Source organism: Podarcis erhardii (assembly GCF_964252035.2).
Source record: "Podarcis erhardii genome assembly, chromosome: 11".
Classification (NCBI taxonomy): Eukaryota; Metazoa; Chordata; class Lepidosauria; order Squamata; family Lacertidae; genus Podarcis; species Podarcis erhardii.
The window spans coordinates 25352776-25374510 of NC_138501.1; the positions used below are offsets into that span (position 1 = coordinate 25352776).

General features: G+C 36.2%; 1 protein-coding gene across 5 annotated transcripts in view; it reads left to right on the forward strand.

The window, feature by feature from the left end:
- The window catches only part of KIAA0825, a 186780-nt gene that overhangs the window by 93545 nt on the left and 71500 nt on the right, over window positions 1–21735 (forward strand). For 2 of the 5 annotated variants that reach the window (XM_081880319.1, XM_081880318.1), the window contains exon 21: window positions 6837–6984. The exons of 2 other annotated variants lie outside the window; for them this stretch is intronic. In XM_081880319.1, the coding sequence (XP_081736445.1) occupies window positions 6837–6969 (133 nt within the window). In that variant the 3' untranslated portion in view covers window positions 6970–6984. Of the gene's footprint in view, window positions 1–6836; window positions 7028–21735 lie in introns of those variants that run through there. One more of the 5 variants, XM_081880320.1, reaches the window with a different exon arrangement.

The window sequence follows — 21735 nt, forward strand, 5'->3', positions numbered from 1 at the left end:
TTAGGTCCATCCACTGCTTCAGAGCTGAAAAGTTATCTGTCAGCCTCATTGCACCTCCGTATCATTTCACTGGGGCATTTACTGGTTACTGGACCTGATACTGTGCCATGACAGAGAATGGGCACTTCATTTAGCATGTCAGAAACTATACAAAGCTGAATTCTTGCTATAATACTCACTCAAATGTTTGTGCACCAAGACCCCTGAATGTAACTTAGGACTCTTCCAGATGACCTATTTATTATTCATCTTGATTTGCTTGCACAAAACTTACACTGAGGTTAGGATATAAACTTACACTGAGGTTTATTGAGCATTAATTATTATTTGTTTATAGGACCGTTACAGGCAGTGATTTTTTTCTTAAAAAATATTTAGGGTACTCTCACTTTGACTCAAGAAAATCACCATTTTATACCTCAAATTGGGCAAAATAAATACAGTAAATGGACAAAAGTACGAAGATTCATAAAATCTTTAGGGGTATGTGTACCCCTTCGTCCCTCCCAGAAAAAAATGGTTATAGGACAATAAGCATTCATCCTGATTTCCTTGTGGGGTGTTTACAAGTCTTCCCATTAGCTTTCGTTCATCCCAGACTTCTCAGAACATTACTTTCCAAACTGCTAAAAGTAAAATGAGTGTTTGCCATCACTAAATCATATGACAATATTTTATCAAACTATGTAATATAAAACTAACACTTTCTTAAAGATCTCTTCTGTTCTGGTCTAAGCCCTTGTTTTTCTGCACTGACCCATCTGAGCTTTAGGAAGCACAGTGTAGTCCTCTACGAATTGATGGAAATTGTTCATTCCCAAGACCCTGTTGGTCATGCTCCAGGATGTCCAGCACTACCCTAAATTTGGAAAAAAATGTTCATGTATAAGCTTGGGTTTACTTTTCTGTGATAAAACTGATTATGAAGCCATTGTTAGAGTTTACCAGTAAAGCATATTTCTTATCAGAAAAATAATAATTCTAATGACCAGCCTTACAACAGACCATTTACATAGCACATTAAAAATAAAGAAATTCTCTCACTGGTAACTCAGAAAACTAAGTGTAGCTTAGCTAATGCCATTCGTAGACTTTTGTCTTCTGATGTTTGAGAAGCAAGTTTTGTTTTGTTGCTGATTCAGAACTCCACATCTTTGGCTCATTACTTCATTGTGTGTGTTTATTGAAGGAAATATTTCTGTTCCTTAACAGAAAGACAAATCTCTTTTGCAATTCTTTACTCATACCTGGGAATAAGTTCCATTGAACTCAGTGAAGCTTACTTCTTGAGCTGCTTGGGAAAACAATGGGATATAAATGTAATAGTAAATAAATGCATTCAATATAATCTACTCCTTTTCTCTCATAATTTGACCTACATTTAGGGATCATACATCATGATATTATGGAGTTACATAAAATAACATAACATAACATATGACAGTTGCCACATGTGAACATATATACATGTTCCATAAGTGTTCATCATATGCACTGTTGGTATGATGACATTATGGGTACACAAAGTAGATCACAAAAATCAGTCTACTTCCTGTACCCTTAGAACTTATTTCTCCAAACCGGTATTTGGAGATGGGCCCATAAAGTATGTCACAAATTGTGAGGGGTATGGCTAGAAAATTTGTTATATATGTGGAATGTGGTATTGGTTAAAGCATGGAAAACATGACAAAGATGTGGGAAGGGTTTTTTTAAAAAACACACCTATAAAAGTGTAATATATTTTATGATGTTCCCATTGGTTCTGTTTAGACTGACTCACACATCACGCAATGCCAGTCTTTGGCTTAGTGCAAATGTGCAGGCTCCCAGTTAGGAGCTTGCAGATGCCACCTTCTTCTTCAGTCTTCTTTACTGCTGTACTGCACCAGTGTAAACCGATGTTTGCCTTGGCATGCCTCCTGAACATGGGACTATCCAGACTAACCATGAGCTGCAACCAAGGTTTGTTCTTTGTTACAGCTTGTGGTTCATAAGGAGGGATCTTAACCATGAGACCTTGTTTGGATTAAACACTAAGTCAAACCTGGGATTAGTGTGGTGTGACAGCAGAAAGAACTGGGGAGAAACAAAGGGGCTACAAGCTTGTTTCTGGGAGCCAAGATTTGGTTTAGTGTGACTGTGAAGCAGGAAATATTCCTGAAAATACTCAGATGGCCCACTTGTCTAGATAGCGTTAGCAAACTATTGTTTTCGGTGGGCAAAACCCCTTGTTGTAAGACCTGCACAATATAGTAACAAAGAAGCAGAGTATTGTCATTCCAAAAGTTTGTAATATGAAATATGTCACTGAGGAAAGGGTTTTTTTATTAGTCTTTAGATTGACAGGTTATGACAAAACTGTATTCATGTTGCTTGAATACATCTTTTGTCTAGTTTTACATCCTTTTTTACTTGTCTAGAAAATGACATATTGAGGTTTTCATTTGCTTTAACCAGGTGTGGTTTTCTGTATAGGAGATATCTTGGTAGGACTGCAGTTGAAAGCGAATGAACCAGTGAAGCTTGGAAAGGCCATGGCCCTTCTTCAGATGGTAGCGATAAGTTGAAAGACTCATTAATCAACAGCAGAGTCACAGGTGTGGTAGCTTTCCTACAAACTGCCAGCAGACTGTGAAAGTCATATTCAACACACAGTACTGTCAAAGTGGACTTACAAACACTCTTATTAAGCCTTTATCTCCTCTCATTTTTAGTTAGAAAAATGCTATAGTTTAAGGAGGGAAAATTGCAGTTCTTTTTTTATTTGTTTGAGGCTATTTTCATTTCTGTAGGTTACAGTAAATGAATAACTGCATCATTTTACACAGATTTAATGGCTCTTGATATATATTTAGGAATTGGTTTACTTAGTTCTCAAAAGAATACCATACATATTTATTTTAAAAAATAACAAGCTTATTTTGTAACGTTACTGAACTTTAATATTGGCAGAAAATAGGTGGGAAATTGCTGTAGGAACGAGGTTATAGAAGTTGTATGTGCATGGAGCCCAGAATGAAGCATGCTGTGAGTTCTATCCAGTACATATGAGCTATAACCTTTAGATTTAGGGACTATGTTAAGAAGCAGCCTCATAGTGAAGAAGCTGATTCTGCAAAAAATGGAAGGCCTGAATGGGATTAGATATAGATTGCTAGTCTTGTGACATCTTGACCTTTGCAGACAATGAGAAAGTTACCTATAGATATAAAATACTATTTTAATAGTATTATTTGAAATTAATGAACGTAATGAAGTTAGGCCCATTAATTTCAGTGGGTCTCCCCTAACAGTCGAATGCCACTCATAGAATGTGGATACATAGTCTTCCATGATTTCTTTGGGGATTGAGAGGGTATGAAAAAATAGATTAAGTGAAGCAGCTGATGGAGAATCTCTGAAAATCTCCCTCCTTTTCTTCGCCCACTCTATTCTTTTTAAGTTTTTGTTAATTTAGTTACTTGTGTCTTATCTGATTTGAATATCCTGAGGCTCGGGGAGGGTAGAAATACAATTCAAGGAAGCTTGAAGTTTTATGACAAGGTTGGATGGGTTGGAGAAAGCAAAGGTTGAATTTATTGTAGAGCAAATGTTTTCAAATATAAGGTTTTTTGGGGAGGTATTTTTATATTTCAAATAAAATACTATAAAAAACCAACAGTGCAGTCAGTGACCATTTTAGGCACGTCCAACTGACTTGCAATTGACGTGTGGAACCTTTTGAATCCCTGCGTGAAATGATCGCCACCTGTATTTGGATTTTGCTAAGTAAACTTCTGTGATAGGCATTCTGGTGTAGCATAACGCTTTCTACAGCAACTTTTAAGGATGGGGTATAATGAACTTGTTGAAACAAAATAAAAGAAAAAAAATTCCTTCCAGTAGCACCTTAAAGACCAACTAAGTTAGTTCTAGGTATGAGCTTTCGTGTGCATGCACACTTCTTCAGATACACACGAAAAGCTCATACCTAGAACTAACTTAGCATGCACACGAAAGCTCATACCTAGAACTAACTTAGTTGGTCTTTAAGGTGCTACTGGAAGGATTTTTTTTTCTTTTATTTTGTTTTGACTATGGCAGACCAACATGGCTACCTACCTGTAACTGAACTTGTTAAGATACTGTACACCGCGGGAAAGAAGAATATAGTGATCTGCCCTTCTACGCCTCACTGGAAGGAAGGTACAGTTTTGCTAAGGCATCAGCAAATGCGGAATTAAGAACATAAGAGCCCTACAGGATTAGACTAAATGCACATGAACTTACAGGGTTTCCTGATACTTACTGTTTTTAATGATGTATTTACCGTACTCCTGCCCTAGGACCATTTGGTGAAAGGTGGATTATAAATACTATAAATAAATAAAATAGCCCATCATCCTTTTTCACAGTGGTCAACCAGGGCATGAGTGCACTAACCATCTTTTGTTTTGTTTTTTGCCTACTTCCTCTGATACTGGACATAGTATACAACAATCATGACTAGTAGCCATTGATAGTCTTATGATGATTTGTTGAAGTCCCTTTTAAAGCAGAACAGGTCCGTGGCCATCACCACCTCTTGTGGTAGGGAAATCTATAGTTTAAGTGTGTGTGTGTGTGTGTGTGTGTGTAGAAGTACACCTTATTGTGTGTCCTGAAGCAGCTTCTTCGTTGTACAACAGGAAAATTCCATTTGCAGAACATTAATTTCCATGGCCCATCTTAGATTGGAGCTATTGCCATCAGTGTAGAAAAGAATGAAATGGCCATTTTCTTGCCTCTGTTTTGGATAGCTCTTTCTGTTGTTGTTTAAATTCATAACAGACACCCTTTTAAGAAATGACACACTAAAATAATATGGGAATTATCTTATTAATTGTATTACTACATAACCTTACAGCCATTTATATACAACCAAACCTTTTCCAATGAAGTGTTAATGAAATTAACAATAAAAGGATATAATAACTTTTGAAATAATTATATGGGTAATTTAACAATACATTTGCTTAAAAATGGAAAGCATTTATATAATATAAAGCAAAATCTCTGTAAATGCTATGTTGAATCAAAGACATTCTTATTGTTTCTCAAATACAAAGAAATCTTTTTTAAAAAATGCAGAATAGTGGTATCTCTTAAAAGATAAATTTTCTTTTTTATTACTTCCACTTTTAAATAGCTAGCTTAATTTTATTCCACATGTGGTTTTATTTTCTTTCTCCCTGCTCCCAATGAAAATAGCATTTCAGCTGAAATCCTGTCCACATTTCCCTGGGAGTAAGCTCCATTGAAAACAATGAAACTTACTTATGTGTACATATGTATGGGATTGCATTGTTCATATATTTACCTCAACTTTTTTTTAAGCATAGGCAGAGCTTTTTTTTCAGCTGGAACTCACCAGAATTCAGCTTTGGCACCTATCAGGTGGGCACCGTTGCCATTATAAGAAACCAAGGGAGGCATTCACAGTGCGTTCTAGCACCTCTTTTTCTGGAAAAATAGCACTGAACATAGGTATTCTCTTCAGTGCAAAAATTACTGTAGATACCTTGTGATTGTGTAAAACATTTAATGAGTTACTTTAGAATTTCAGCTTACATTCACTTGCTTTTACATTTTTAAATGTAAGATATTATTATTATTAAAAGCAGGGCTTTTTTCAGTTGGAACTAACTGGAACTCAGTTCCGGCACATCTCAGGTGGGTGCCATTGCCATTATAAGAGAACAAGGAGGTGTTCATGGTGAGTTCCGGCTCCCTCTTTTTCTAGGAAAATAGCACTGATTACAAGTAACTAGGAATGGAACTCTCAGCAGGGAAGCATTCTGAAAGAACAGATATGGGCTTGTATTTTATTTGCAAACCATTATTCAACAATTTTCAGTTACGTAGTTTCTAAATATGAGGTTTAGATTCTTAAGCTGCCCTGAGCCAAGTCAATAAGAAATGTGTAAGATGAACGGATTTGTGTGATGCCTACCCCATTCATAATAACTCTTATGCATCACACTTCCATGCTTTCGGAGTTCTTAGTTTGGCTTCTTTATTGCATTGTTTAGAGATGACATCTCATGGATTTCCTAGGACTTCGGCAGTTGCACATCACCTACCCACAAGAGAATTAAATGACCTGCCAGATCCCTAGAAACAGAATAGTTCTTATTTATTGGGACATTTCTGAACAACTCAAGAGCATACAAAACTTGGCAGAAAAGTAGCCTGAGAGTACAAGGTGATACAAGAAAGTAGAACAATAGGTAGAGAGGATTCTTGCATTGAAAGGTTTTGAATTACCCTCACAAAGGTAACAAAGTTAAGCGGTCCCCAGGGCCACGGTTGGTTTAGTAAGCCAATATACATTTGGGATGATTTGCTAGAGTTTGGCATTGTTGGCAACCAGCAGCTAAAATACACTTGGCAAATGTACACACAGTTTTAACATGGATTTTTTAGAACTTTAACAACTTAATACATTATATTCCTAATTTCCAGTGATATGCTATTTTACATTTATAAGTGCCTGCCAGTGAAAAGTTCTCTCTTCATAATTGCCCTATCAGTAGATCAGAAAGCAGAGTTCCATCAATATGGTTTAAAAAGTATTTTATTTAGTATTATTTTTATAATATGTGTTATCAAACATACTACCTACAGACAAACATTAAATGCATCAAAATGTGTAAAATATTAAACACATGGGAAATGAAGCCATAGATATCGATCCAGTAAGTTACAATCTTTACCAATCTTGGAAGCTAATAATTATTACATTTAGAATATAATGATATTTTAATTTACTTCAGATTTTATCCCCTCTATGTCTCATTCCATTCTGAAAACAGTACAAGGCAAACAGAAAAGACAACAAAGGACACATCTGCCAAGTTCCTCTGCCCAACACCAGACTTTATTCATGATGCTCACCAAAAACCCTTCTCTTTGGGGTTTCATACATTAACTTTATCCATTTTGTAAAATTCGGGCCTAGTCCAAACTTTTCCATTACCTTTACAAAGGAGGTCCATTTAGTTTGAATGTATGCGTTTCCTGCATTAATAAAATATAATGCAGTTGGTGTTCCCCTGATCTTATTGTTTTATTTATTGCTTGGATAATGTCCAACAATCTTCTCTATTTAATAAATCCCATCTGATCCATACCAATATGTTCTAGGTAATATTTAATTCAATCTCTCTAGAAAAATTTCTACCAGCATCTTACAATTTTGGTTCAATAGTGAAATAGGTCTATATGACTACCTTCCAGGGATGTTTGCCTTCTCCTGTATTACTACAATTTTTGCTTTGGCACATGTGTTTTTAAAAACCCTAGTTTTCCCTAATGTACTCCTCATACATTATTGATGTTCAGGTATGTTTATTTTTTAGAACTCTGTTTTTAAACCATCTTAATTCTGGCATGTTTTGCTTTATAAATATCTGAATTTCATGCAAATTCTATTGTGGTATTATAGGGGATTTCAGTAACTGTTTTTTCGTGTTGGGTAACCCATGGGAAATGCACTTTGTTTAGAAATGTCTCCATTTCTATGAGACTTATATCAACTGAAATAATACAAAGAACTGTGCTGATATGCTAATAGGGTACATGGCGCCTTACAGAGTTGTGTGGTAGACATAGGCATGTAGGGGCACTGTTAAAGTGGTAGATAGGCTTCAGGAACAGGACCATTATACAAATTTGCACAAATGCTGAATCACATGTATAAATTTAGGCTGGCTTTCTGGTGGAAGGCCTATCTGTAAGAGAGAGAGAAAAGGAGGAAAGGGGCAGGAGAGCCAAGTCCCAGCACAAAAGATCTCAAGCTCTGACCCCCTGGGACCACCCCCTCACAACACTGCTGTGGACATATCTTCAATCCAAAGAAACTTACAGTGTAAAATAGTTAAGAGGTGGAAGGAAAAGGAAGAAGAAAAGTATGCTTCACTTACATTACAGTTTGGAATGAGAGTTAAGAAATACAGACCCTCCAAATGTCCCTATTTTCCAGGGACAGTCCTGGACTTAAAGAAGTCGTCCCGGTTTCTGATTTGGTCTCGGAATGTCCCACTTTGCCTTAGGACGTCCCTATTTTCACCGGAGAAATGTTGGAGGGTATGGTTATGCAATCCCTGAGCCAAGGAAATAAGTAACTATACAACCTTTAGAAAACATCTAATGGCAGCCATGTATAGGGAAGGTTTTTAATGTTTAATGTTTTATTATGTTTTTATATATGTTGGAAGCCACCTAGAGTGGCTGGGGCAGCCTAGTCAGATGTGTCGGGTATTATTATTATTATTATTAGTAGTAGTAGTAGTAATAGTAGTAGTAGTAGTAGTAGTATTGAATAGTGTGTCCCTATTTTCATCAGAGAAATGTTGGAAGGTATGGAAATAAAGGTGGGTTTGAGGTGGCGCTGTGGGTTAAACCACAGAGCCTTGGACTTTCTGATCAGAAGGTTGGCGGTTCAAATCTCCGCGACGGGGTAAGCTCCCGTTGCTCGGTCCCTGCTCCTGCCAGCCTGGCAGTTCGAAAGCATGAAGTGCAAGTAGATGAATAGGTACCGCTTTGGTGGGAAGGTAAAAAGCATTTCCGTGAACTGCTCGGGTTCGCCAGAAGCAGCTTAGTCATGCTGGCCCCATGACCCGGAAGCTGTACACTGGCTCCCTTGGCCAATAAAGCAAGATGAGCGCCGCAACTGCAAAGTGAGTCATGACTGGACCTAATGGTCAGGAGTCCCTTTACCTTTAACCATTTAGTGTTTTTAGACTGTGAATGAATTACTGACTGACATTTAGGAAAGCAGAGCTAGCCAATGAGACAAAGACTATAATGAAACATGTATAAATAACTACTGATGTTTTTAAAAGACTTTTCTGCTGCTCTTCCTGGGAAGAGAAGTTTTTACTGCCTCCATAGAAAACAATCCAGGTATACAGGATTTTAGTGTAGCTGTGACTGCATAGCAGATGATCTCTCTTACTCCTGTCATTACATGCAAGAATGTGATTGTCTTCTAAACTTTAAAAAAAAAAAAATTTAATTAGTCTGTTAATGCTAATGCAGATAGTCTTATTAAAGCCATGTTGTAAGGGGCAGGATTGTGGCTGAGAGATTGTGAGCTACATCAGCCCTGCAAAGTAACTCAGGGTTGTTACACCATTTGCTGAAGGGAGAGAAGGTAATGTTTGGTGTTTTATAGTGCTTTTATTTTTGTTGAAAGCCGCCCAGAGTGGCTGGGGCAACCCAGTCAGATAAGCGGGGTACAAATAATAAAATAATTGTTGTTGTTGTGTGTGATAATCCTGAACTGTGATTCAGGGTCATTAACCTGATAGGATTGTTGTTGAATAGTGAAATGCAGTGGAGAGGGGATTGTGAATTTTTTTGCAGCTCTAAATGACTATTTGTCATGATTGCAGAATACTACCTCCAGGATTAGACAGAACATGTTTCTGAATGCCAGTTGGGCAAGGGGTCAGGTAGTTAGCTGCACTTCTTCAAACAGCTTGTCCACATCTCAAGCCTCAAAGATTAAAACTGATACAGTACAGATGGAACTAACTGTGTTCTGGATGCCTCCATTGGAATTGCTCCGATAAGACTTAGTGTGGCATGCAAACCAGGAAAGAGTCTTTATAGCATTTTGACCTCCTTTATGCTTGGCTGAGATTCAACCCCAGCACTTCTGAACAATATATCCAGAAAGTGTTCTGGGTAGTCATTAGAAATGCTGGAAGGTTTTGGTTGTCCATGTGAAAACTTCACCGTCTACATTGTGACATACAGTAATCTGTTCTAGCAGTGGGGGCAGGTTGTTTGTGTTGTCCAGAAAGGCCTAGGAAAAGTCTGCATGAATGCTTAGTGCATTGAAAAAGTACCTGTAGATCTATTCACATGTGCAATGTTGTAGTTCCAGGAGCTGGGCAAGATAACTATTCTGCTTTGTTTTTCTATGAAAATCTATAACTACTTGCCGGCACTGTTATTGTGTGTTATTAGTTATTTTCTAGCTATGGTATCTTATAGTTCAATAGCTTCTGGTGTTTTATATTATACTAGTTTTCAGCCTGGCTGCCATTGGGAAATCTCTTTATCCCCCCACTCCAAAGTTAAATTGTGTGAAGAGAGAACTTTCACACACCTGAATTCTATTCTATGTGTGGTGTGCTGTGCTCTCTATTGGAATGCTGATCACTCTTTTGAGGCAGACTTCATGTTTTGAGATGTGTGATGGATGTAATGGTGTCTCCTTTTCAGACTTTTCTAGCAATTAGAGTGCCTTAGACTAGATATATACAAAAATGTTAGCTGTCTTTCTAAGAAAGTATTTTAACAACTTTGATACCTCTCTCCATAAGCTAAGCCCAAACTTTAAATATCTGACAGTGTGGAATATACTCAATCAGGTATCATTCCAGATTATCTATTACATTTAGTTTGGAAAATTAACCTATAATCAATTAACCATATTCTATATGCACAGAATTATACAGAAACCTTGTCTTGAACATTTTACTTTTGAAGTCTGCCATCTTGAGTGGGTGGTATTTTTTGTTCCTGAATCACTTGAGTGCTTTCATAAATATCTCTCCTTGTTTTTCCACTGATGATTGTTAGTATGTGATTTCTGTGAAGTTCTGGTGCTAAAATAGTTCTTGTTTACCTGACATTGCAATAACATAGTTGTTGAACAGTTGTTCCAGGATGTCTATATTACAGCAAAGAAAGCTAATATCAAATACTGATCATTAGAGTCAAAATGATAGAAGTGTGCCATTCCATAGAAAATTGTTTCAAAATCTTTTTTGGATTTATCTAATGTAAATAAATGCAATAAATTGAAGAAACTATTTGGAAACATCAGTGATACTACATTGTCTATTATTCATTGTTTCTCAGTTTGGTTGTCATATAGTCTTTTGGTTGATACAATAGCTGGGTGAAATTGTTTCTTTTATCTCTGTTTTTCTGAAATGACTGTAGAAAAATAACAAATGTTTGATACCATTTTTTGTTTTGCACATCAGCATTTACCAATATTATTTACAATTTTGTAATACAGAAACTCATAGTTCAGCTAACATTAATTAGCCGCACAAATAAATGTAAGGGAAGATATGGTGTTTGTTAACTACTCTTAAGTTTCAAGTTTTTTTTATTTCTGTGCATTCAGAATCTATCAACAAAAATGCGCTTTTAGTTTACCCGTAATACATTTGTGAAGCACTTAAGTAATCATTTAATTTTGAAACATATATGCACTTCATTTTCACTCTACTCTTGCATTGGATACTTTGGCTATCTTTTCTCTACAGTTTTAAATGTGTGGGAACATTAGATGAGGATCTTTTTTATATTTAAATGAGTGAGCTTTCTGTCTAGCAAGTGTCTCATTGTCGCAATGTCACTACATCTCAAGATTTGACCTTTTGCACCATATGGATTCATGATAGTCCACGTAGTTTTACAGACCAGATTGCTTTTGTCCCCCCGCTAGAGGGTATCAAAGCCTTTTGGACAGGAATTTTCAAGTACTGATAGATTTGGAAAAAAAACACAAAACTAATTTTTTGCATATTCTTCGCACCGCCAGATGTCGCAAAGGCTTCATTGATGAAATGTTATTTATCCAAAATGTGGCACTACTGGTATTGTGTTTGAGAGGGCATGACAGGTCACTAGATTGTCCTTCAAACGTTTGATTTACACATTCACGAATAGGTCAAGTTGAGAAGATAACCACATGTCTGACATGGATGTTACTACCATTTAGACAACTGGTGCAGTTACGTTAGTCAGTAGAATCCCTATTACTCTGAAACTATAACTTAGTTTCCCTCTTCTTCTTTTAAAAAAATAGCTACTAATATTATTCAGCTAAAAAGGTATATCTTTTGAAATTAGATATTTTATAGATTCATGTTAAGAGTCCCCCCCCCAGCTACTATTGGCTAAAATGGATAGGCCACAATTTTTTTATTTTTATTTTTTAAAAATCTTTCTGAGATGTATTGCAGAATAAATTTCAGGTCTGTGTTACTGTGTATGCATAAATTGACAGTTCAACAAGTAAAAATTGGGAACATGAATTTGATTGATTTTTTTTATTGAAATGGAATGAGAATGATAGTGGATAAAGTGATCTTCCTTATTGAAAGAAAAAATGGTGTTTTTCAACATGTCTCCAGAAGGAATGCAAGGCCTGTCAAAAAACTGAGCAACACATTATATCTCTTAAAAGGTGAATTAACATAAGTATGTCACTTAGTTTATGGATCAAATTTCACCCTTGTCAGTTTTATTCAGAATATAATAAACTTTATATTGTAAAAATAGTGTTATTATATTATGTTTTGAGAAAGGATATTCACTGAAATTTATTGCAATTAAAAAATATATTTACCTTAACAATGTCAGTTCAGCAAATTGTCCAAAATTTGTATTCACATACAGAACTTTGTTGAACTCCTGGTACCTTTAAGTACTTAAAATAAATGATCAAATAAGTGATTTCCCTGTGTTTTTGTTTAATGTGCTTTGCCTGTGTATGTAGCAGCTGTCAAGATAAACTTGACACGTGCATCACTTTTAAGTCAGTTATGATTCCTCCCAAATAAGCTGAGCTTTATTCTTACTAGTCTTGTTTTTGTATGTATAATATGTTAATTGTGCAAATAGTTAATATTAATTTATTGAAGCTTCATCACAATGTATTTGATATTGCCACATTAAAATCAATGGATGGTTTGTTGTTGAATTCACAGCAGCAATGTTGTATCTTAAATTTTATTAACCAAAATTGGTTGATAGTTGACAATTTATCTACATCTATTTTAATTTTACTCAGGGCTTATGTCTCCTAGTGCATTTTACAGGGCGAAACCATATTTATCTATCTATCTATCTATATATAGATCTATATAATTATTTGTACTGTTTTTTATAGTGTTTTTATTGTTGTACACTGCCCTGATACCTTTTGATATGGTGCTATAGAAATACTTTTATACATAAATATTATATAGTCACATTTAAGATTGCATAAGCTATAATTGTCTGTACAGTCAAACAAAGTGGAGTTATTCCATTTGCATATCTCTGGGTGTACACGTGTGCACATATTACATGGTCATCCTTATCCATAGATAGGGATAACTAGGTGGGGATAACTATAGATAGATAAGTAGATGATAGATAACTAGATGATCATACTGACCATAGCATTGGCATTGTTTTCATTTATATTGAAAATACTGAGTGGAGTGCAACATAGTCATAAAAGCACAAATACAACAACCAATTTATAAAAGCAATAACAAAGAACATAATGCATGTATATTCTGCAGTATGTGTGAGAAATGTGGTGATTGTTGACATTTACCAGTAATTATCAAGATTTGAATAAACTCAGAGAGAAATATCAGAAAATTTAGCATTAAATTTAAAGCTGAGTACTTTCAATAAAAAGTACTCATTTTTGCAATGTTATCTCATTTAAGTGATTTCCTAATAAAAGTTGTTTTTCTTATTCTTAGTATAAATATTAAAAGCAAGGATTGTGACTTAAACGTTTCTGACATTTCTTGCTGAGCCACTTAAGGAATTAAGAGTCAGTGTCAGCATTCACTCCCATTTCTGACATATACCATGTTATATTCATACATAATGTTGATGTACACAGCATTAGATGCGCTTTGATATACATAGTGCCAAAATATGTACAGGCATTCAGAAGTTTTATGTGCATGTAGGAGCAACACTAAATACTAAAAAGAGGCAAACAAAATATTTCTTAATAGCAGATATCTGAATGTGTGGTTGTAATTTTATTTTATTTTTTATCACTGTGGCTCTAATTCAGAGGAGGGATCTGGTGGTGGAAGGGGTAGTGGCGATTTTTGCTGCTTCTCCCTACAGTTTCCCATATTGTTCCAAAGCATCCTCCAGCCCTCAAGAACATATTTTCTTAGGTGGGTGGGTGGCTTCCAGGGGAAAGAAATACTCTTCTGCCAACAGGACTCTCCACTGGATGGGAGACTGTCACTAGCATTTTAAATTAACAGGTTCAGTAGAATACTTACTTTATTTTCCCCTATACATGAAATAGGTTGTTGATGAGTGGCACTTAACATCCATAATACCTGAATGTTTATACATAGATTAATTCTTCTGTATTTTGATACAAGGATTTTTGACTGCTTGATTTAACTATCATGTTGCTATTGCATATAAACAGATGAGCATTGAATTTATTTAACTGTTCATGGTGTATGATCTCTCATTTCTAAATGATTATGGCATTGAAATGGTTAGAATATATGTATAGTTTATAATGTGTATTTGAAACATTATTCCATATGATATAGACCATGGTAACCACAAAAGTGAAAGTTAGCAACTTTAAAAATGTGCACAAACTTTTTCTCAGCTTTGCATAATTTTACAGTGGGTTGGGGGGATTTTCAAAACCTTATTTTGTTTTAAACTAAACATTGTACAGGATCATACAAAATGTTGCACTTTTGGATACTTTCAACATAATGTTACAGTTGATTGTGTATTGCATTATTTTGAAGCACATTAATCAAGAAGATATTGTGTAATCTGGAAAATATTTATCTGAATTTAATTATGACACTCTAACTGTATTAGTATGGGTTTGGTGGAAATTAGAATTTCACATAATGAAAGGCTTAGTGTGGTAACAGCATATAACCATAAGCACACCTTCATGGAAGTAAGTCCCACTGAACTCAGTGGGACCTAGGACTGAGCATAGGAGTGAGCTATAAATATTGTGTGACCACTTAGCTAAAAGGTGGATTTAAAATTAATAAGAATGAACCTTTGATTTCTAAAAAGCTATTCTAGTTTTTGTTTTTGTTTTAAAAATGTATCCCCTTTATCTCACAGAAGGGCACATTGCATATTTGGTTATTTGGTTCTATAATATTGTTACCTTGCTTGAAACACATGGTCTCCCTTGATATACAAGGCGGGGGGACGGGACTGAATCCATTTCAATAAATTAATAGGGATGAGAATCCCAGTCCATCCTTCTTTTCAGAGGTTCGCATACATTGTAATGAAATGCATTAGGAGTTTTCTTCACTTGAAATCCAAATGAGACCCATTTTGGCTCACACCCTTGACAGTCTCTTTTATAAGCACTGCTGTCTCCTGTTCATGTGTGGGCTTAGTAAAAAGGCTTCCTTTGTAAGATGCACAGAGACAATATAATGCCACGAAAAACGAAGGTGTCAAAACACAAAGTTAGAGGCAATCTAATCAATGCCTCCTGGTTTTGCCTTTGAAAGCTCTCTTCATTAAAACTCTTTAATTGTGAGGCTTATCTGGAGGTAGAGCTGTTACTTAATATTTTCCAGTGTCATTCTTCGGACAGTCATTTGTACCTTTTAAATGTATTTTCAATATTCATTGTTTAGTAAATTGGATGTCTTATTAGCATGGTAGTAGTAGAATGACTTTCATTAGAATTATTTGAGGTAATGAGATACAAACATATGGTATTTATCCCCTCCCTCTGACAAAAAAAAGTTGAAGAGCTTTTAGACTACACTAGGATAAAAACAGTGTGAAAAAACATTTTTAATGGATATGCATTTTTTTAAAAATGCATTGTCATTTATGTTTCCAATCAACTTGTGATCCCATCAATAATGGTGTAATTAAATATGCCAAAGTACATAACTTACAATATATCTAAATATAAATAACTGCAATTGAGTATACATCTTCCATTGCAGAGTTTGTTTTAAAACAGTACATTGTGTGCTATTAATATTATGTAAGTAAATATTCTTCCAAATTAGTCTTTCATCACACTTGTGTTTAATAATAATATTATTATTTGCAGAATCTGCTTTACAATTTTTCAGAAAAAAGTGTTGAATCCCTGTTGCTTTATAGCATTACAATTAGGATAACTAAATAATTATAAAATAGGTGGAAATGTCATACAAAGCAGAGTGGATTTTTGTGTGTAGGCATAATTTAAAAGGAACAGATTCATGCAACTTTGACCTGATTTTTCAGAGCCTAGTATGGCGAGTACAGCTGCTCTAGCTTAGTAATTATTTGTGATAGGTTGTTTTTGAGTCCCATATGTATAAAAGCTCCAGGCCCAACTATCTCATTTGTTGGCACACAAACAGATTCTTCCAGGTGCTGAATATTAAATTTTAATATATTATTTAAATATTAAGAGAATTATAGTTTCAGTAATTGTATTGCTACAGCTGTACTACATAATATGGCCGTTATCAGCTAGGAAGGGTGCATTGGTTCAAAATACTTCATAGAAGTAAATATTTGAATTATTATATTGGATAATGTTTCATGTAAATTAAATTAATATACTGTACAGTTATTTCAGCACATAACCTGTATAAAAATAATATTGTATATGTTTATAATAAGATTAGAAGTACTGAAATCATAGTATTTTCATTTTCTTTTGTGCAAAAGACCAGTCTGAGACTTGCATATATTAGTATATACTGACTAATAGTGAATTTGTACATTAAATTATAGCATTTATAACAGCAAATTGCTATGCATATATTGTATTGTGTAAGCTGTTTCGGGCACAAGACTTTAGAGGCTTCCCTGTACCTACAAACATAGGTCCAAGTGCACAATACACTGGGTTTTCAAGAATACTAGGGCAGGGAAAGACCCTTGATGTGTGTCAACATTCTTGGTATGAAACCTGGTAGAAATTGGTGGATCAGCTAAAGTGTATAGGGCAATGGACTGAGTTGGTGGGCCCAACACTGCTGTTAATATCAAAAAAGTTTTGTTAGGTCAACTTTGAAGTAGTATTTAATATAGTTACTGACTTTCCAGATATTGATACTAATTACCTCCTAGAACACATTTTTTAATGTAATCATGGGTGGATGGCAACCCTAATAACACATTAAAGGAGTCTACTTCTGCTTTTTTCATTCTCACCCATCCAATTAATAGAATCACAGAATTGTAGAGTTTGAAGTGACCCCGAGGGTCATGTAGTCCAACTCCTTGTGATACAGGAATCTCAACAGTTCTGAAATCTGAAGTAGCTATCCTCACTGACATGTAACCATAGGCTGGGCATTACTTACATTTAAACTTCAAAATATGTGAGACATACCTAGCAAGGATGGAGAGATGGATGGATGGTGGTGGTAAGGCTGTGGATGATGTGGCTACTTTGATTTTAAGGTGGGAGAAATTCCATTTTAAAAGGCAGGGGGAAATGCAATTCTGAAAGAATATGTGTTGGACCCAGACCCAGAAATTCACTCATGGGAAGTCTGGATCCAGTTCAATATCAACAGTTTTCCAGAAGTGTAACAAGCAGATTTGTAGTTTTTATCTCTCCAGTTCTCCAAAAGACAAACGCTAGTCCACTTATTGGGGACTGAATATATGCAGGCTTCTATAGGCTCCCTGCATAATTGTAATATGGAATGAGGAGGGGACAACAGCATATGGTTGCACCTTGTTTTCAGAATTATTATTTCAAAAGGTTATAAGCAAAAGTCATCCCCCAACATAGGCGCCGACTCCATGGGGCCTGAGGGGGCCCGAGCCCCCTTAAAAATTCGTTTGGGGGGGCTCCGCCCCCCCAATAATTTAAGAAAATTATTAGTTATATTATGCTTTGTAAAATCACAAAATTATGTTGGTATTTTTTATTCTCCTTGTTTGACGATAGTTACCTTTTAAAATACATTCAGTAATGAGTTAAAACAAAGCCACTCCCGATCTAGAGAGGGGGTGGGGTTGCGGGCTCTCGACCCATCAACAATCTCGTGGGGCTGGCGTCAGCCCCGCGAGAAGCGGGGATTCCCCCTAGCTCATTAATATTCACCGCCCACGGCGGCAGCCAATCGGCTACCGCAAAGGGCGGGCCCTCACAGGTTCACTTAAGGTCGGGGCAGCCCGGGGCTCGCCCCTTTCGTTCCCCCAGCAGCAGCGGTTTGGAGGTCTTGGGGCCCCCCCAATATTTTTTATAAGTCGGCGCCCCTGTCCCCCAATGAACCTATCAACTTGATTTCTAAAATAATTTACTCAAAAAATAAGCTAGCTTTGTTAATAAGACAGTGTCCCATATTTTGCAACCCCTCTGAAACAATTAAACTCCCTAGAGCATAAGACTCTTAATCTCAGGGTTGTGGGTTCGAGACAAAAATATGCCTGCATTGCAAGGGGTTGGACTAGATGATCTTTGTGGTACCTGCCAACTCAACAATTCTATGAAATTGGTATGATGAGTCTAGTTGGCATATTATTAAATACTCAAGACCAGTCCTCCTTTGAATCTTTCTGTTAAAATCTCTATCCTTTTTCTTTTTAAAAGAAAAAGGTAGGTCTTCACTATCCATCAACAATATATACATTTTACTTACATGATTATGCAAAGAACCTATTATTAATAATTTTAAGTATTTTAATTTTAAGTATTTTAACCATAAGTTATGTAATAATATGCTTATGTTGAAAACACTGAAAAATAGGAGGTCTGACTCTGAACTACCACTTCCGCATGCAAAATTATGTAATTATTCCCAATTTATTGGTGAAAGCATGCACTGTGGCTTAACAGTTTCAAATTCTTTGTAAAAATTGTAACCCACTTTTAAATCACTCTTACATCCCAGCATGTAGCCTTTATTTGTAATGAGATTTTGGAGTTATCCTTGAGTTGTATGGAATCACTCATAATGCATAATACCTCAAAGGTGAACTATGATTTATGCACATAAAAAGCCTATGTGAGTAGACCCTGCTGCTGCTCAATTCACACCTTGTGGATTTAAATCCAACAGTGATATCCTTTTGCTTGGTATCCAAATGCATCTTGCCCAATGTCTAAGTCCACTTGTACAATGGACTTCTGCCCAAACATACTGAACATCCCCTTTCTCCTCCTGCAGCTGCCTAACGCCCCCCCCCCCCCCCCCCGCAATCTGCTCTGGAAGCTTGAAGCAGAATTGGTAGGAGCAGGGCCTGCAGGGAGATAGAGAAGAAAGGGAAGTCCTGTTGTTTCTGATGACGATGTTGACTCTCACCCACTATTTTTAAGCACAGGCATTGATTTTGTGTAATCTGCAGTTCGCAATGGAGAGATTGCATTCTTGAGGTTTCTCCCGCTTTATGTACATTCTACATTCTAGGCAACTGACAATTTCATTAGAACTTAGTTTGGATAGATCTAAAGGAAAATTAAATAAATAAATTAATACAAGTGCAATTCAGCATGCTATGTGAGTTTCTACAACAATTCTGAAACTCCTTTTAATATAGACAATGTGTGATCGGAATGGCTCAAGACTGAAGGGGCTGAAACAATAACACCAAGAGAGACATGAAGGTAATCTCTTGTTTCTCTTGAAACAAGTTAGCTGGAGCTCAAACAAGTGGAAACAATGACTAAAGATGGGCTTAGTGAGTTTTATACACATAAGAAAAGCCCTATTTGATCAGGCCAAAGGCCTAGCATCCTGTTCCCCCATAGTGGCCAGCCAGATGCCTGTGGGAAGCCCACAAGCAGGTCTTTGAGGCAATTGTCCTCATCTGCTGTGGTGGCACAGCAACTGATTTTCAGATATTGGGAGAAGGAGCTCAGGGTAGGGTGGGGTAGGGTATGGAAAACTAGGGTTTGCATATGGCAAGTTGAATCTGACACCTATTGAATCCATTTTGTGCCATTAAAGGGCCTGGTGCTAGAGATTAGGAAGATAGAAAATACATTGTATAACTGTAAACCAGAATTGTTTGGGGAAAACCCGAGGTATTTTTATATAGCCAAATAACTTCAGTTTCTAATCATTCCTGCCCTTTAAGTGTTTGAAACAAAATGAAATGTTACTTGTTTACATTCATACAAACCAAACATCCCAAAAACCAAAGTACCGCACCAACAAGCACAAAACAATCCATTTGCAGTGCCACAAATCCAACTCACTGGTTTAATGTTGGAAAGTGTTGATCACTTCTCCTACCAGGGCAGTTATCTTTCCACAAGGGCGGACATTGATGCCAACACTGATGCAGCTTTCTCCCATTTGAAGAGCAGTGTTTGAGGACTGGGACATTCTCAGGGAAACCAAAATGCTTATTTACAAAGCTATTGTACTACCAACCTTATTGTATGCTTGTGAAACATGAACCACTTATAAACGCCATTTCCAACTCCATGAAAGATTCCATTGATGGTGTCTCCGAAAAAATTTACATATTACTTGGGAAGACAGACGAACTAATGCCAGCGTACTGGAAGAAGCAAAGATCACCAGTGTCTTAAAAATCAACTTTGGTGGACTGGTCATGTTGTTCAGATGCTTGATTATCGTCTTCGAAAGCAACTACTTTATTCAGAACTTAAAAATGGAAAGTGTAATGCTGATGGTCAACAAAAGAGGTTTAAAGACTCAAGGCAAATTTTTAAAAATGTAGTCTAAACACCTACAATTGGGAAACACTGGCCTTCGAGCTCTCCATTTGGAGAACAACTTTTACCAAAAGTGTCATGGACTTTGAAGATGCTTGAACTCAGGATGAAAGGGAGAAACGTTTGGCAAACCCTCACCATGATCAACTCCCACCCAGAAACCTATGTCCCCACTGTGGAAGGACGTGTGGCTCCAGAATTGGCCTCCACAGTCACTTACGGATTCACTGTTAAGACCGTGTTCATGGAAGACAAACTTACTCTGCTACGACTGCCAAAGAAGACATCAAAATTCATGTTTACATTTTAAATGTCCTATCACAATAGTTGCTTAACAATGCAAAGATTTCAACTAGCAAATGGTAGTCATGACTAAGACCTTTTTCAAAGCAATTGAAACTTTTAAGCATTTAATTGTATGCTTTTTTTTATTGCGTCTTTGACATGATTAATTTTGCCTACTGGATGCAAATTGTATAGATATATATTATGAACAATAAGAACTGAAAGATATATCATATCCTGAAAGATATTAATTTCCTACACCTTAATCCCAAAAGCATTTAATTGGAAGTAAGGACAGTTTACACATTATTCCTGAAAGAGTCTTCATATGCACAGAAGCCTATGACTGTAATAGCTACTGGCTCTGATGGGTGATACTGTCAGTAACTCATCTTCTGGTAGCATGAGGAGTCTTCTAGCACACAGTGCTTGTTCCTCTCTAGTGCTGTAGGACTGAGTGGTTTTCTTGACTAGTCACCAAGGCCGCTGCATTTTTTAACACAAAAAGCATAAAATAGCAGCTTACAGGGGAATCAAAGTTTAAGCAGGCCACTTACATCATAGATGTTGATTTGTTAAAACAACAAAATTAAAGGAATTAAACAAGGTGGCCATATTCACCAATCACATTTTGATTTACATAATTTCCCCTTACACTTACAGCTGTAGAACAAATTTAGCGACAGCCCTTGCAATATATTTTTGTTCATTTTTAAATAAAATAACCATTCAACTTGCCAATAGGTTTGTCCATAATTAGCCAAATGGTGCTGTAAGAAGAATCCCCATGGTGTTGGAGAGTGAGTGGGCAGTTGGGTAGAGGGAACATAGTAGGGCTAGACTGAGACTATTGATTTGATTGTAGCATCTGTCGAACAATATCTGCTACAACCAGCTAAAAGCAATTGACCCTGTGGTATCAGTGAGATTTAAAGCAGTAATGCTTTGGATCACAGCCCGATTCTCCAGTCCTAAATATCTAAGTT